Genomic DNA, 14,328 nt, shown 5'->3' on the forward strand with positions numbered 1-14,328 from the left:
ACAATACTTACACATATTTTTCCTCAAGTAAAGGATCTGAATACTTCATCCACCATGTCTAGAAGAGGAAAAGAGAAAATAGACAAATAGATTTTGTATATTGTATTTTTTGTACCTTTCTCTAATTTCTGCAGTTTTTTAATGATAGCGTGGATACTAACCTCTTTGAGCCTTGAAAAAATATTTAATTGAAACCATATTGGCTGGGAGAACTAATAGTTTGTAGAAAATTGTAATTAAGGACAGTTGTTGAGTAAATGTAATTAGTAACATGAGTAAAAGGAGCAATGGCATAATATCCAAACAAGGTTACGAGTTAAAGTCCCACATCCAAAACTTTACTTAAATCTGCATTCATTTGTTTCTGGCCTTTTGGGGGGAGCAGAATATACTGTAAACAAAATACTGGCGCATCATCAGCTTCTAAATTTCTGACATATCTTATAAGTCTCAGCATGCCGTTGCTTGTTTCCACATTGAGCAGACACAGACCTATATTATCAGTTATCTGGAGCCATGTACAATATCCAAGTGCTCGTTAGTGTCAAAACAGAGATTTTAAAAAGGATACATTGTGCCATACAGCTGAAGAGTACGCTACTTGAATCCACACCTCTGTATCTGTGGTTCATCCATGCTAAACTGAGGCTATCAGCCATCAGATGGTGCTATCAGCTGACAAGTAAACTCTCCCTTCAAAGTCAATTGATGCCAGCTCACTGGCTTTGTTAGGTAGAGTCTGATGCCGGCCTCTTAAGGAATGTCTGGCATCAAGATTCGCTGTGCCCTAAAAAAGCTTCCGTAGCCTGTTGTTACTGTGACAGGACGCCTTGGTTACACCAATATACTACATAATACTGCTCTGAACGTTAGATTTTTGTTAGATGATCTGTATATGGAACGGCAGGTTTAAAGATATTTGAGACTTTCCTCCCCCCAAAAATGTCAAAATGTATATTTTCAATAATGACGACACATACATACTACACTTTATACTTCAATATATTGTGTTATACTATACCTAGATTTGATATTCTATCACATAGCTGTTCTATGCTATATATTTAGTAAGTTAACTTTAATAAGTTATTTTAAGTCGTTACCTTTCCGTATATCTCATATCCCATAGTATATCATAATATTTACCATAGTTTACTACACTATATCTGACTAGGATGTTTTTCATTTTATTCTTAAATATATTTACGTTACATCTCTACATGAGATAATTTACATTTTCATTTAGGCCATCCAGCAGACTCCTTTGTCCAAAGCAACTTACAGTTATTCATAAATACATTCATACACTGATGGCAGAGGCTGCCATGCAAGGTGCCGACCAGCACATCAGGAGCAGTTTGGGGTTCAGTATCTTGCCCAAGGACACTTTGACATGCAGACCAGGGGAATCATACCAGTGACCTTCCAGTAACATCACACTGGCTCTACCCCAGAGCCACAGCCGCCCCTATAGATAACAGGAGGACAACTATAGAATGATTTTAAAAAAAGGTGACTGTGTGAGTTTGGAAAATAAACCCACTTTGACTTAATATGTATTTCTTTGCCTTAACATTTGATTAGTCCTCAGTCTTAGATAGCTCAACCCTCACACCTGTTATCATTACCTTTGGTGGGTCATTCTTACTCTCAATTAATCTCTTGGCCTCAGTAGAGTTCATGCTTGGCTTGTTGATGAGAAATCAACAATCTTTCTAAGTGAATAGCAGCAAGGACTGCACAAATGTGTGCACTGGGCAAACAAAACAACCTCTCCATTCACAAATGGCACAACACAGGAGGGCCAACTCCTCAGGTCAAAACTCTGCTGTCCACTTACGGATGAAGGAGAAAAATCATTCCTTTGAGGACACCGATATAAACATCTTGGCCAGAGAAGACAGATGGTTTGAAGGGGAGTTAAGGAATCCATCTATGTCCGACTGGAACAGTGGTCTTTGAACAGAGAAGGTGGAAGACATTACCTATCACCCACCTACAATGCTGTAATGAGTTCTCTCCCCAGACAGCTTAACAGCCATTCACACCCAGGCTATCCCACCTTTTGCAGTCATTATGTTCACAGGAATTGCGAAAGGCTTCTCCATGAGAACTCAGCTGTTTCTTATCTTGGACCACTACAAGTTTTATTCGCCTGGCGGTTTAACACAGCAACGCCATTATAACTATTTTTGGATGTTAGATAGCTTGCTTACAATTTCTGGTCAACTGGTACCTCTCCTATGCACCTGGCTCTTGAAATAGAAATGCAATTTTTTTTTTTCTGTCAGTGTTTAGATGTTTTAGAATCCTGCTGTATAAAGAATATGCATTGCAACTGTGTTTTTGTTTATTTTCTTAACAATATGATTATCTGTGGCTCCACCTTAGGGAATATGGATGAAATGATCTTATAGGTGATCCCTGTCAAATAAGCAAAAGTATACATGAGTAAAATAAATATTGATACATACAAACACCAAGTGCCATTACTGCACCACACCACCACATTACTCTGAACCTTGTACTTTATTGTGTATCAAATTCAAATGCTCTGCCCAATAGTTTTATAGTTTCATTAATATTTTCTTATCTTCTTCCAGAGTGATTGGTAAGGCCTCCTGCTACAGTGCACCAGGGTACAGGTGTGCTTCCTCCCAGTCTCTCCGCATTGTGTGCATACTTTTTCAGTGCTCGCTATACAAAATACACAGATATCAACTGTTACTTATTACTTGGAATACTGCTTACCTCCAGAATTGAAGTGAATAATTTAGTGTCTGGCAATTTGATTTATTTCAAATGTATTTAGAAATATGCAAAAATGTAAGCACAATAAAGATCAAAATAAATACATTTTAATTTTCAGAATGATGCATTTTACATGTTAGCACAAACGTATGCCCTGCAAACATCACTGTTGTAAAAAATACTTAAAAGTCATACTTGAATAAAAGTAAACATATTATATGAATTCTGTATAAGTGAGCACCACCCATATGAATAGTACTTCAGCAAAAGTCTTGAAGGGTTAGGGCTAGGGTTAGTGTCCCATTTGACATGTACTCTAGTATTGAAAGTCATTTTCTGATAACGAATGTACTTAAGGGTCCAGTTTGTAAGAATTTCCAACTCGTCAAATATCCATCCTACAATCCCAAAGCGTCAGTATTTGATGAGTTGGGCATGAGACTCAAATATCAACTTTCTTACAAACTGTTAAGTATCATAAGTACAAATAAAAGTACATTCATACATACATCTACATGTTTGACCGTAATCCTATAATCTGATCCAATATTCAGCATTTTTCCTGATATTGGAATCAGTGTTATTGATAAGATGTTGATGAAGGTTCTCAGTCATCCAGGTCATGGTAAATCTAGGTGCTTAATCGTAGGCAACTGGACTTGTTTCAGTTCACTTCTCCTGCAAGAGGCTTCTTCAGTCTTAACTAACTGGAGAGGAATTGGCAGCTTTCAGCATCTGTGTGGGTGTGTTGCTACAGAGTTGTTAAGGACATAGGGGTCATAGTGATAACGTTCTTATGTCTACAAATTATGTTTTAAAAACAGGACATCTACAGAGCTTGTAGAAAGGTGCGGAATAGAAGGTCCATTGTCCTTAAAAAACATTATTACAATTAAGAACCAATCATGTTACAATGTTTTTCAAATTATACTTAAGAACAATACTTTAGTAGTAGATTTACTAAGTTACATCCCATAGCTGTTATCCACTGATTGCGTCTTTTTATATGCTGCATCTAACCGTTAACTTGTCTTATTATTCAGTTAAAAACTGAAAAAAAAGGATGACGTTAAGTCTTCAGACAGTCAGTGTTAATGTCTGAAGTTTCATTTTATGACATTCAGTCTCCAATTCTTTGGTTTGAAGTGCTGGAATTTTCCATGACTCGCTGATAACAGTATCTATATGATAGTGATAGTGCATCTGTGGCTTCCGATAAGACATCATCCACGTCAAGGGAAATTGCTACCTGCATATCCATTGCTTCCTCATTGCCATCGTGAACTAGATTGCAGTGGGGTTGAGTTTCGTATTCTTAGAAAATGTGGGGAGAAGTGAAGCTGCTCAAGATAAGTTTCACTGACATTCTCAAAAACTTTGGCTGATTGGAAGAAAGACGTGTTCTTGCATTAAGCTCTTTAGCTGCCACTACGCTGTGATTCAAACGTAGTCATTTATATTATGTGGAGTTTGATCATAAGCAGCCATTAATCTAAAAAGTAAAGAAACATGGAATAAAAAAAACAAATTCTGGCATTGTTTTATGTAAACCAGTGCTCCAGTTTCTTTCTATCACCTGGTCAGTTTGATTATTTTACACACACCGTGTCACATCAAGTTCTCCATACTTTTATAAGTTTAGAAGGTGTGATAAAGTCTCAAAACAAAACAAAAGTATGCCAGTATGTATCCTGTTTGACCTTTGCAGTAGGCAGGACACTTAATCCACTTCAGCAGACATAGGCCTCTGAACTGTTGTCACATACATTTATAATTATTATTTGACATTTTATTATTTCAACTGGTCAGCCATTTTACCAAACTGGCATCCGGTACTACTTATCTACATACTCTATGCTCGGTGGATTCTGTACTCTTGACCCAAGTGTAACCCAACCAACATAAAACCCAAGGCTACACCATAACCATTAATGAACCAATGAAAATCTGGTGTTATCAGTTTTATCACACACACACACACACACACACACACACACACATTCCAAATAATCACTACTGCTATTTTTGTTGTACATGTTAGGTAATCTAGAAGATTGATTCAAACAAACACAATATTAACACTAATAGAAAAGTCATATTGTTGTTATTGTTATCATTGCTATTGCAAGTATTTAAAGTCATAAGGGTCAGAAACAGCTGGTAAACATCTCCTCTGCTCCTGTTGGTACAGGACATTTTTTAAACGTGTCAATGAGAGCTGAACGACATGTGTAACACAATAAGACAAAACATGACTGTAGTTCTGTTGCTGTGTTACTACTTTTATACTCCACAGGCTGAATCTTTGGAAGGTATTCATTGTTATTTAGAGTGGTGTGTCTGAGAACAAATATAAAGCAAGCTGAACCTATTATTTTCATAACAGTCTATAGGAGCACATCCTGTGTTTAATGTGTGTAAGTCAGGTTCAGAGCTAACACCATACACTTTAAATGGTGACTTTACTTTTATTACCTCACAATTACCAAGTTAAAGCCGACTAAATTTAAGATGTACGAGATAAAAAATTATAACAACTTGAAATGATGAGACAATTTAATTAGGTCATTTTGAGGTAATCTGTTTCCTCAATTTTTTTTTATAGTAAAGTCACTGATAGATTTTACAGTGTTGTACTGAGACAGTCTATATCACAGTAATCAAAGATTGTGTTTAAGTTAAATATTAAAGAAGCCGTTGAGCAGGTGACTTAAAGCACAAAAACACAACCAATAAAATCGTTATAAACACTCAAACAAAACAAAACCTTTTCCTCAGCTCAAGTGATTTGGAACACCAGTGGTGTAATACGTATTCACGTAAAGATATGTCATATGTCTGCATCGAAATGTCTAAAAACCACTTGATCTTTGTGACTTATTTTGTTGAGTTTCTAACTTACATTATCCCAATGTATAAACAATATTCCAACTCAGATATATCTCTTATTTTATTTTGGTTTTATTTGGTCGCCTGTGGCTATAACTTCCGGGGAAAACATGCAATGATACGTCACAGAGTCAGGAGGGAAGTCATGTGAGGCGAACATGACTAAATCAAACATGAATAAGCTTTCATACATCTTTCTGGCTGAAGACAACAACTTCCATGATCCTGTGCCACTTGTGTATTTTGTTCTTATTGAAAAATGCGTATCAGCAAAAATTACAGGCCTGCTGTGTTTGAAAAAGTACTCCATCTGTTTACCTTAGCACTGCTATATAAATGGACTCAACAAACACTTTTAAAAAATTTACAAAAAAATGCATCAATATGCTTCCTTCCTGTCAAAACATGGACATTACCGCAATGCAATTTGATGGCCAACAGTTCAGCCTGAGATTATGCTAGTAGGAGCTAATGTAGCATTACTTTAACAACAACTCAAGGGTTGTTAAAGTAAAAAGAGTAAAAAGTGAAATATTTGTCTCTGAAAGGTCTTTGAAAAATCACATAAGTACCTCAAAATTGTACTCAGCTATAGTTGTACAAGTAACTAAGTTAAAAATAAATAAATAAGTGAATTGCACATAGTTACTTTCCATCATTGCAGTGTTCGATGTCCTACTGTAGTGCTTTGAATTCCCGAAATGCACTCTGATGTAAGTATGACTTGTATGCTGTTTACTGGAGGAGGCCTTGCCACTGGACATCTTCCAGACAGCAATTACTATTTATCCACAACGTAACCGGCAAAACAATTCATTAGTATATTTTGGTGTAATACCTAGTACACAGGGCTTGTATCAAGACTGATGTAAAGACAATTTCTGTTTCTTGTTCTCATTGCTGCCTTCAACACAGTGTTATCGTATAAATCAATATCCACGTATATCTATGAAAATCTGGAAAATTTTGTTGGTGCCTGTTGAATGTAAATGGAATCGTATTTCTATAGCACCTTTCCAGTCTACTGACTGCTCAAAGTCGCTTTACAACACTTGTCAGATTCACTCATTCACACACACATTCATACTGATGGCAGAGGTACACACAGATTATCATTTATGTTCTGATGACACACAGATCACATTGATTCCTTATCAGCTTGTGTCAGTTGTATAAAACCGAGTGTAAACTTGATGGAATGAAATGGACATGATTCACTCACTTAAAAAGTATCCACCCAGAGAATATTCATGTGTTATAAAAAGTGGTTGGAGCATTTATCTTAAACAGTGACACAACTGTAAAACTCACTGCTAAAAAAAAACAAAAACAGAAAATTTCAACTTATCTTTACAACACTTAATGGTTTGATGGTGATTTTTCAAATGTTTTATGACAACCTGACCTTGTTTAAGCTATGTTTGATTTGTTCCTTTTCTGCGTACTTAATGTTTTAGATTTTCTTTCAACATGTTGAATGTTTGAATGGATTTAAATCTAAAGCAGTACCTTTCCTGCTTGACACAATCCTCCTGCTCTCAGCATTGCCACCTCAGAGAAGACACAGCTTTGTACACTCTTATGCTACAACCAAACCAGGCGAGGATGTAAAAATTATTAATCTTTTTTTTCAATGTGAGTTTTTGTTTGAATTAAACAAGTGGAACATACCACATTACTAAGTTAGCTTGAGTTGGATTTTGTTACGTTTGGACAGAGCCAGGCTGACTATTTCCTTCTGTTTATCGTCTTCGAGCTAAGCTAAGCTAACCGACTGCTTGCGGTAAGTTCAAATTTAGAATACAGACATAAGAGTGTATCAGTCCTCTCACCTAACTCAACTAGCTGAATGGTAGGAATGCACCGATCTTTAAAATAAGAATTTGGCGGACAACCGATATTGACACCAATTTTTAACTATTCTTGTTTTTGTTGTTATTTATTCTTTCTCTTTGGTTAAGGAAACAAAGAAACCATCTTTATCATAGAATAGCTGTACTGTTTTAACACCAACTTGCTCTTCAGTACACTTACCTGTGAATGACCATTGAGTCAGTGATTTAAAAAAAAACCTTTAATATAACCGTCTTTCCCATAAAAGTCCCTTTTGGAAAAATAACTCAGTCAAAATCCCTTTTATCCTGCTGTACAACTAAATGAGGAGAGTTTTTAATACCTAGCCCAACAAAAAAAATTCTCTTTGCACAACATAAATGAATGTAAATATAAAACGATAAGAAAAGCAGTAAAATAGACAGCTTAACATTTTAACATCGGCCGACGCTGGTGATGTCCCCTTGTTTGCTGATAGGTCTATGTCAGTCAGCCACCCCTAGTTTGGCTTATACCAATGCTAGGCCAAAAAAAAAGGCACATCCCTTCTTAATGGCCCCAAATTGTATTGTATTATAACTCACTCACTCAGCACATATGGCAAAACACTGTACATCTCTTCTCTTTCTGTTTAGTGTCCATATCCTGTGGCCAACGGCACATCATGCACTACCTGTGTGGGTTTCACCACATATACTGGTATGGAAATTACATGTACACAAACATATCATAGGCTGTGTTTTACAAATACAGTCAACACATTCTCATCAACAGTGTCTTATTAACTGACCATCAGGGGATTGTTCTGTTGGTCACTGGGAAATATTGGCAGCTATGACTCTTCCACACCGTTTCCATGTCAATGACTGTGCTATGGTGACAGCATGTTTTCAGCCTCAGTCTGCTGCACTGCTCACCAAACAGAACAAACCGAAGGATGTTCATGCAGACCTATGTTGCCTGTCGGATCGATCTTTACTGCTCCAGGTACTTGTGCTAGCTGGCTAGTGCCTCTGACTCAAGGACAAGTTGAAGGAAACAACTGCAAGAAGAGAGCAATTTAGTCTGTAAGTGTTTCTGTAACCCAAGGCCTGGTACAGGATGCATTGTTGTATAGCTTTCTAGCAATCCTGGCACAAATATAGTCCTAACAACTTAATGGTGTGGTAACTTTTGAAGGGCAACTTGATGGGGGGAGGACTTCTGCTATTTTTGCAACAAGTCTTCAAAACTAAACAATAAAATCGATAATTTGACATGGCCTTCCAAAATGGCCAGTATGAACTTACCTGATATTGAGAGGTGCATGCGCGGCAGAGGTTGCGAGACGAAAAGGACGGGATCAGACAGAAATTGACGGTAAAAAAGTCCTTCGAAGGGTATATTTTTTATCTTTATACTTTTTATACTGAGCACATTTCAGAGACTGTACTTTCTTACTTTTACTTGAGTAAAGAAGTTGAATCAGTACTTTCATCAGAGTCTTTTTTGTTTTGGTTTTCACAAGTAACTGTACTTCTACTTGAGGAGAGAATGTGTGTACTTTTGCCACTTCTGCTAATCTGGCACCCCAATAATCAGGAAATTTTTTGGCGCCTTCCAAAGCTGTTGAAATGAATTGTCAGTTTCCGTTACGGTAAATGTTTGGTTCTGTTAAGGCACACAAAGATTGTAGTCATTGTTAAAAGAAACTTGTCGATAGGAAACAGCAGGTAAAGGACACTCTGCTGACCCAACCATCCACCTTTGCATTATTCAAAAACTGTTTACATATACATCATGCTACTTCTGCTTTTTTTAAAGTGCTACATCGTAGATAACCGGACTTGTTTCAGTTGCCAACGATATAGCACTTTGAATTACAATGACCTGAAAGACTGAGAACCTTCATCACCATACTTCTGCTTTGGTGTCAGAGAGAAAAAGTTTTAAATAATACGACCACAACAGGTATTTGTCAGGTAAACCTGATGTAATAAAGAAACAGCATGTGACCAATGATGTTATTTTTCTTTTGAGGCTGTCACCAAGAAGAAAAAGAGCCTTGACAGACTTTTCATCACGTATTGATTATTTTTCTCCGTGCAGCTGAAGTTAAAGAAGTTCTGTGTCCACCCACACTTGTTTGTAGACGTTAGAGGGAAATGATATGTATGAATGTGCCATATAAAACCCAAAGTAGCCCTGAGGTGAACTTTTATAAACCTATTAAGTCAATACATGCGTTGTCTCCCTGGTTGTCAGTGGTGATGTATTACAGCAGCAACGCACAACCATAAAAAATGGGAGGGCTAGAGACGATGGGGTGGTGATAACGGCTGCATAAAAGCTGGTGTCTGAGAATATTATTTATTCTGACGGGAAAAAGAAGAACGTCATCACTGGTTAGCCTCTCGGGTAAGTAACTCAGCTTTACTCTTGAAGTCCTAGATCTGTTAGGGAAGATCAAAACTCTGTGAAGGTACATCTCTCGTACAAAACTCAAACAAAACTGTAACATTTTGATTAATCATGTTGGTTGAAAATCTTATTATGTGAAATCACGACAGATTTTAGAGTTAGTCCAAGCTGTAATCAGAAATCTGAGAGTTTTATGCTTCTCTGCGTTATATTAACTATTGTGTTATCTATTTATATGTGTCTGGTATCTTTTATCTGTCAGGAATTATGGAGGTCAAAAGTGCAAAAAGTGCAAAAGTTTTTTTGGGATAAGATTAATTTTCTTAAAATGTTCCCTCACATCATCTATCTTCATCCTTATGTAGGCTACTGTGCGTTTCTTGTAAAGCCCAGATTTGGGTCAGCCATAAAAGGGATTGTAAACTCTATGAGCAGATAAAAAAGTTGACGAAGTGAGTTTCAATTTCACCCGTTCATTTTTTTTTTGACAATGCAGTAGTTGATATATTTAATGTGGTTTTCAGGCTAAGAATACATTTCCTGTTTCTGACCCAGGAATGTTTGACAAAGTCAAATGTCGCAGATATTGACCAGTACACATCACATGTGGGCTTGGCCCGGAAATGAATTCAGTCTGTATGTTTGTCCCTTCATGTTTTCCAGCCACGAAGCCTCCAAACCAAAGAGCATCTTTCAAGACACCAGGACCCTGTTTTTGTGACGCTGAAACTTCACTTTGCCACAATGAAGCAGAATCTGAGTCTAGTGATTCTTGCCCTTCTGGGTCTAGGTAAATTGGAATATCCACACTCACTGTAGACTCTTGAATACTTTTTATTAAGGGTTTCCTTAAAAGGGCTTATAAGTTGCAACTATCAGCTTTTTATCAGCATCACAAGTCTGCCTTAATTTATCTCATTTTCTAAAAATTCTGTTGTGTTAAATAGTATCAATAAAGAATTTGAATCGTTAAGTGTTAACAAGTTAAATGGATTTGGCCCAGACTTGACAGTTAGTTGGCAAACAGACCAGCCAGTCATAGAGATTTTTCCAAACCTGTCGTCTCAAAAGCTGTTCTTATCGATACAAAGCTAACGATTAAATTATTAAACATTTCTTACAACAGGTAGCCCACTTTTAGAAAGTTGTACCAAATAATTATTTTTAAAACAGTGCCTCTAACTGTAGAAGTTACACCAATGAGTTTAGGAGCACGATTTAGATTATTGTGATCTCTAAACACAAAACCATCCCTTAATGTCAGCTGAAGGTCATAGTAACGCCTTTGTCGTTTCCAGTAAGGTTGCCTTCAAATGTTGCAAAACATGTGCAATAAACTGTGAGGCGGAAATTAAGAATAAATGTGTGGAGGTTAGGGTGAGGACAATTGGACATGTGTACCTCGGACCAGCTAAAACAGGCTCGGCAGCTTCATCAAAGAAAGATATCAGGGAGGGGCCCAGCTATCCTTACACACCTCTAATCTAACAAACAGGTGTCTAGAAAAGATAGAGATATGCGGCTTCCTTTGTCAAATGTGATCATTGATCATTTGCACAGATCCCTCAGATTTTTTACAAGCTAACTTGTTCCTGGGTACTGAATTACTTCCTTGTATATGATTCTGGCATTGAACCAGTTTCTTTTTTAGACCATTAAGACACTTTGAACTTTGTACTTTGCTGAGCTTAAACATTAGTTTAAGGTTCAGTTGATGATCTGCTCATTATTCATGTGACAGAGGAGGAATGGATTTCATGGTGTTGGCACATAACTTATTGAATACTCAGAGGAATGTCATGAACACATATGACACACAGCACATTTAACAATATTCTTTAAGCCTTAACTAATGCATAGCTTACTTTTGTTTATTGTAAAGATGATGATAGAACAGTCGTAGTTTAGAACATTTTTGACGACAGAAGATGAGGGCTGTTAAAAGGATGTCATATTTTCAGAGTCATAAATGTTGATAGTGTTTGTTTAGAGGGCTTGTCCTCATCCCCGTCACCGCTTTTTTAATGGAGCTTGGACCACAGCTTGGGTCGATCACTAAAATTCTCAATTAAAACTTGATACTTGATTATGATGAACTAAAAGACATGTTCCCAACACTGAAATCACAGCAAACAGTTTTATAGATGCATTTTATTTTATAGATGTTGATGAAATGACTTTGAAGTATCACTACAAATCAGTGGTGAGATTTTGCCAAATAAATACTGAGATATAATCAGTATGTGTTTAGCTGCTAGCTGTATTTGTGGAATCTAGAGCCAAATGTTGTGAAAGTTTACCATACATTTTTAATGTGTTATCATAAAAACATTTTTTCCATCATGTTTTTTTTGCTTTTACCAACACAGTAGCCCTGTGTGTAGCACAAGACCCCAGCACGGCTCCAACTGAGGAACCCAGTGCAACCATTGCATCAACGAACCCCGCTGTGACAGACGCAACGGTTCCCTCAGAGAAACCCCCTCAGACAGACGCAACGGTTCCCTCAGAGAAACCCCCTCAGACAGACGCAACGGTTCCCTCAGAGAAACCCCCTCAGACAGACGCAACGGTTCCCTCAGAGAAACCCCCTCAGACAGAAACCGCCCCTACCGCTGGTAACACCGCTGAATCCACTGCAGCTGAATCCACTGCAGCTGCAACCGACGCGCAAACGCCCCCAGCGGTTAATGAGGATCCAGGGCTTTCAGATGGTGCCATCGCCGGTATTGCCATTGGCTCTATTGCCGGGGTGGCTGCTCTTGGTGAGTACAATACAAGCACACCCAATACATAACTTGCCTCCTCAATAACATATCATCCTGTTTTCCATGAATTATGATGTGACTGGAGGTTTGACATCAGTCTATCAGGACATGCACAGTAACAGTGATAGTTTGTGGAAGGTCATTCTCTCCAAGACAAGAAAAATGACAGAAAAATGACAAATGCTAACGATGAAATAGTCTGATTTATGATTCTTAAGAAGTCAAATTATGAGATAATAAATCATACTTTTAGACAATCATTTATGCCTTAAATTCTGACTTCTGACTGTATCTCATTCATTTTTGGATTGGACAGGCTTCAAAGTAACTCAAACTCCTTAAGATGATAGACATTAAAAAGCCTTTGTCTTTTTCCAGGTGGTGGTGTCTTTGGTATCCTGAAGAAAACTGGGAGGATATAAATGGCAGTGGATTGTAAGCACAAACATTTCTCATCCAATATACTGACCCTGTTATCTGGACAATGAAGAAATCCTAGCATACTGTCTGAGAGGCTCATATCAGAATAAAACAATATGTATGATATGATGATGATGTTATGGGCCAAGAGGAAGACGTAAAAGTAATTTTTAGTCATTGTTTGTCTGGCTGCTTTTTTTTTTAGAATATTTTCATCTTTAAGTACTTTTATTTGGAAATAGATAGAAACACTTTGTGAAATGGATCGAATGTAATTGCCAGAAGTGTTTTGTTTAGAAAAGTAATCCTTCGCATCTGATATTTTTGGACTTTTGGTTTTTATTATGGAGGATAGATTCAGTTAACAATAACAACAATAACAATTTTGTAATAAATTGCTTTCATTTACTTTATTTTTTATGATGGAAGGCTAAGGTATTTGTGTGTGTGTGTGTGTGTGTGTGTGTGTGTGTGTGTGTGTGTTTGTGTGTGTGTGTGTGCGTGTGTGTGCGTGTGTGTGTGTGTGTGTGTGTGTGTGTGTGTGTGTCTGGAAAAGTCTTTGATTTTAATGATTTTAGTTGATTGTAAATTACATTATATTTTTATGTTTAACTTAACTCTGTATTCACTGAGTGGAAATGAGTTTGAAATTATTCTGTACATTCAATAAATAACTGTTCCTCTCCTTTTCTCTTAACTGACTTCCTTGACATGGTATTACATCTTCATAATTTACCAGAAGCTCTCTGGGTAAAGTCCAAATCTTGATAACATGTACAACACAAATACTTCCCTATAAGCCTGTTGTTTGTTCACTTTATGAAGGTAACGAGGTTAAAGTCTAATAAATGCACAAGTCACCAGAAACGAAACACGATGAAAGACTTCAATTAGTGGTTGCAACATATAATGAGATGGTGGTTCAATACAATAAACCAAAGTTCATTCTTGACAATGATAGTAGTTCTTTGTGAAAATAATCTTAAATACAAGGCCACCTAAACGCTTTGAGGTTCACCTCATGACTGGAGTTTGCTCAGTAATCAGTTACCCAGGTAAAGACTGTCTAAAACCTAGGGCAACTAATAATAGTAAAGTAATAGTAATAGTAAATTATCAAAACACAACACAAAGTAGCATCATTTTGCTGTAAATGAGTCAGGACTTAAGTGCAATCTGATATCAGCAGCTCCACTTAATGATAATTAATGCTAACCAATTCACACTGCATTGTCCTCTGCTGTACAGTATATAATCACCACTTCTC

General features: G+C 37.0%; 1 protein-coding gene across 1 annotated transcript; it reads left to right on the forward strand.

Moving 5' to 3' along the window:
• Nucleotides 1–8,307: 8,307 nt before the first annotated feature.
• LOC115593825 (classical arabinogalactan protein 9-like) lies at nucleotides 8,308–13,758 on the forward strand. Its single transcript, XM_030437510.1, has 4 exons — nucleotides 8,308–8,460; nucleotides 10,537–10,663; nucleotides 12,243–12,638; nucleotides 13,020–13,758. Exons 1-4 carry the CDS (start codon nucleotides 8,308–8,310, stop codon nucleotides 13,061–13,063), a joined length of 720 nt encoding a protein of 239 aa, XP_030293370.1. The 3' UTR covers nucleotides 13,064–13,758.
• Nucleotides 13,759–14,328: the final 570 nt, after the last annotated feature.

The sequence above is a fragment of the Sparus aurata genome, chromosome 13 (assembly GCF_900880675.1).
Source record: "Sparus aurata chromosome 13, fSpaAur1.1, whole genome shotgun sequence".
Taxonomy (NCBI): domain Eukaryota; kingdom Metazoa; phylum Chordata; class Actinopteri; order Spariformes; family Sparidae; genus Sparus; species Sparus aurata.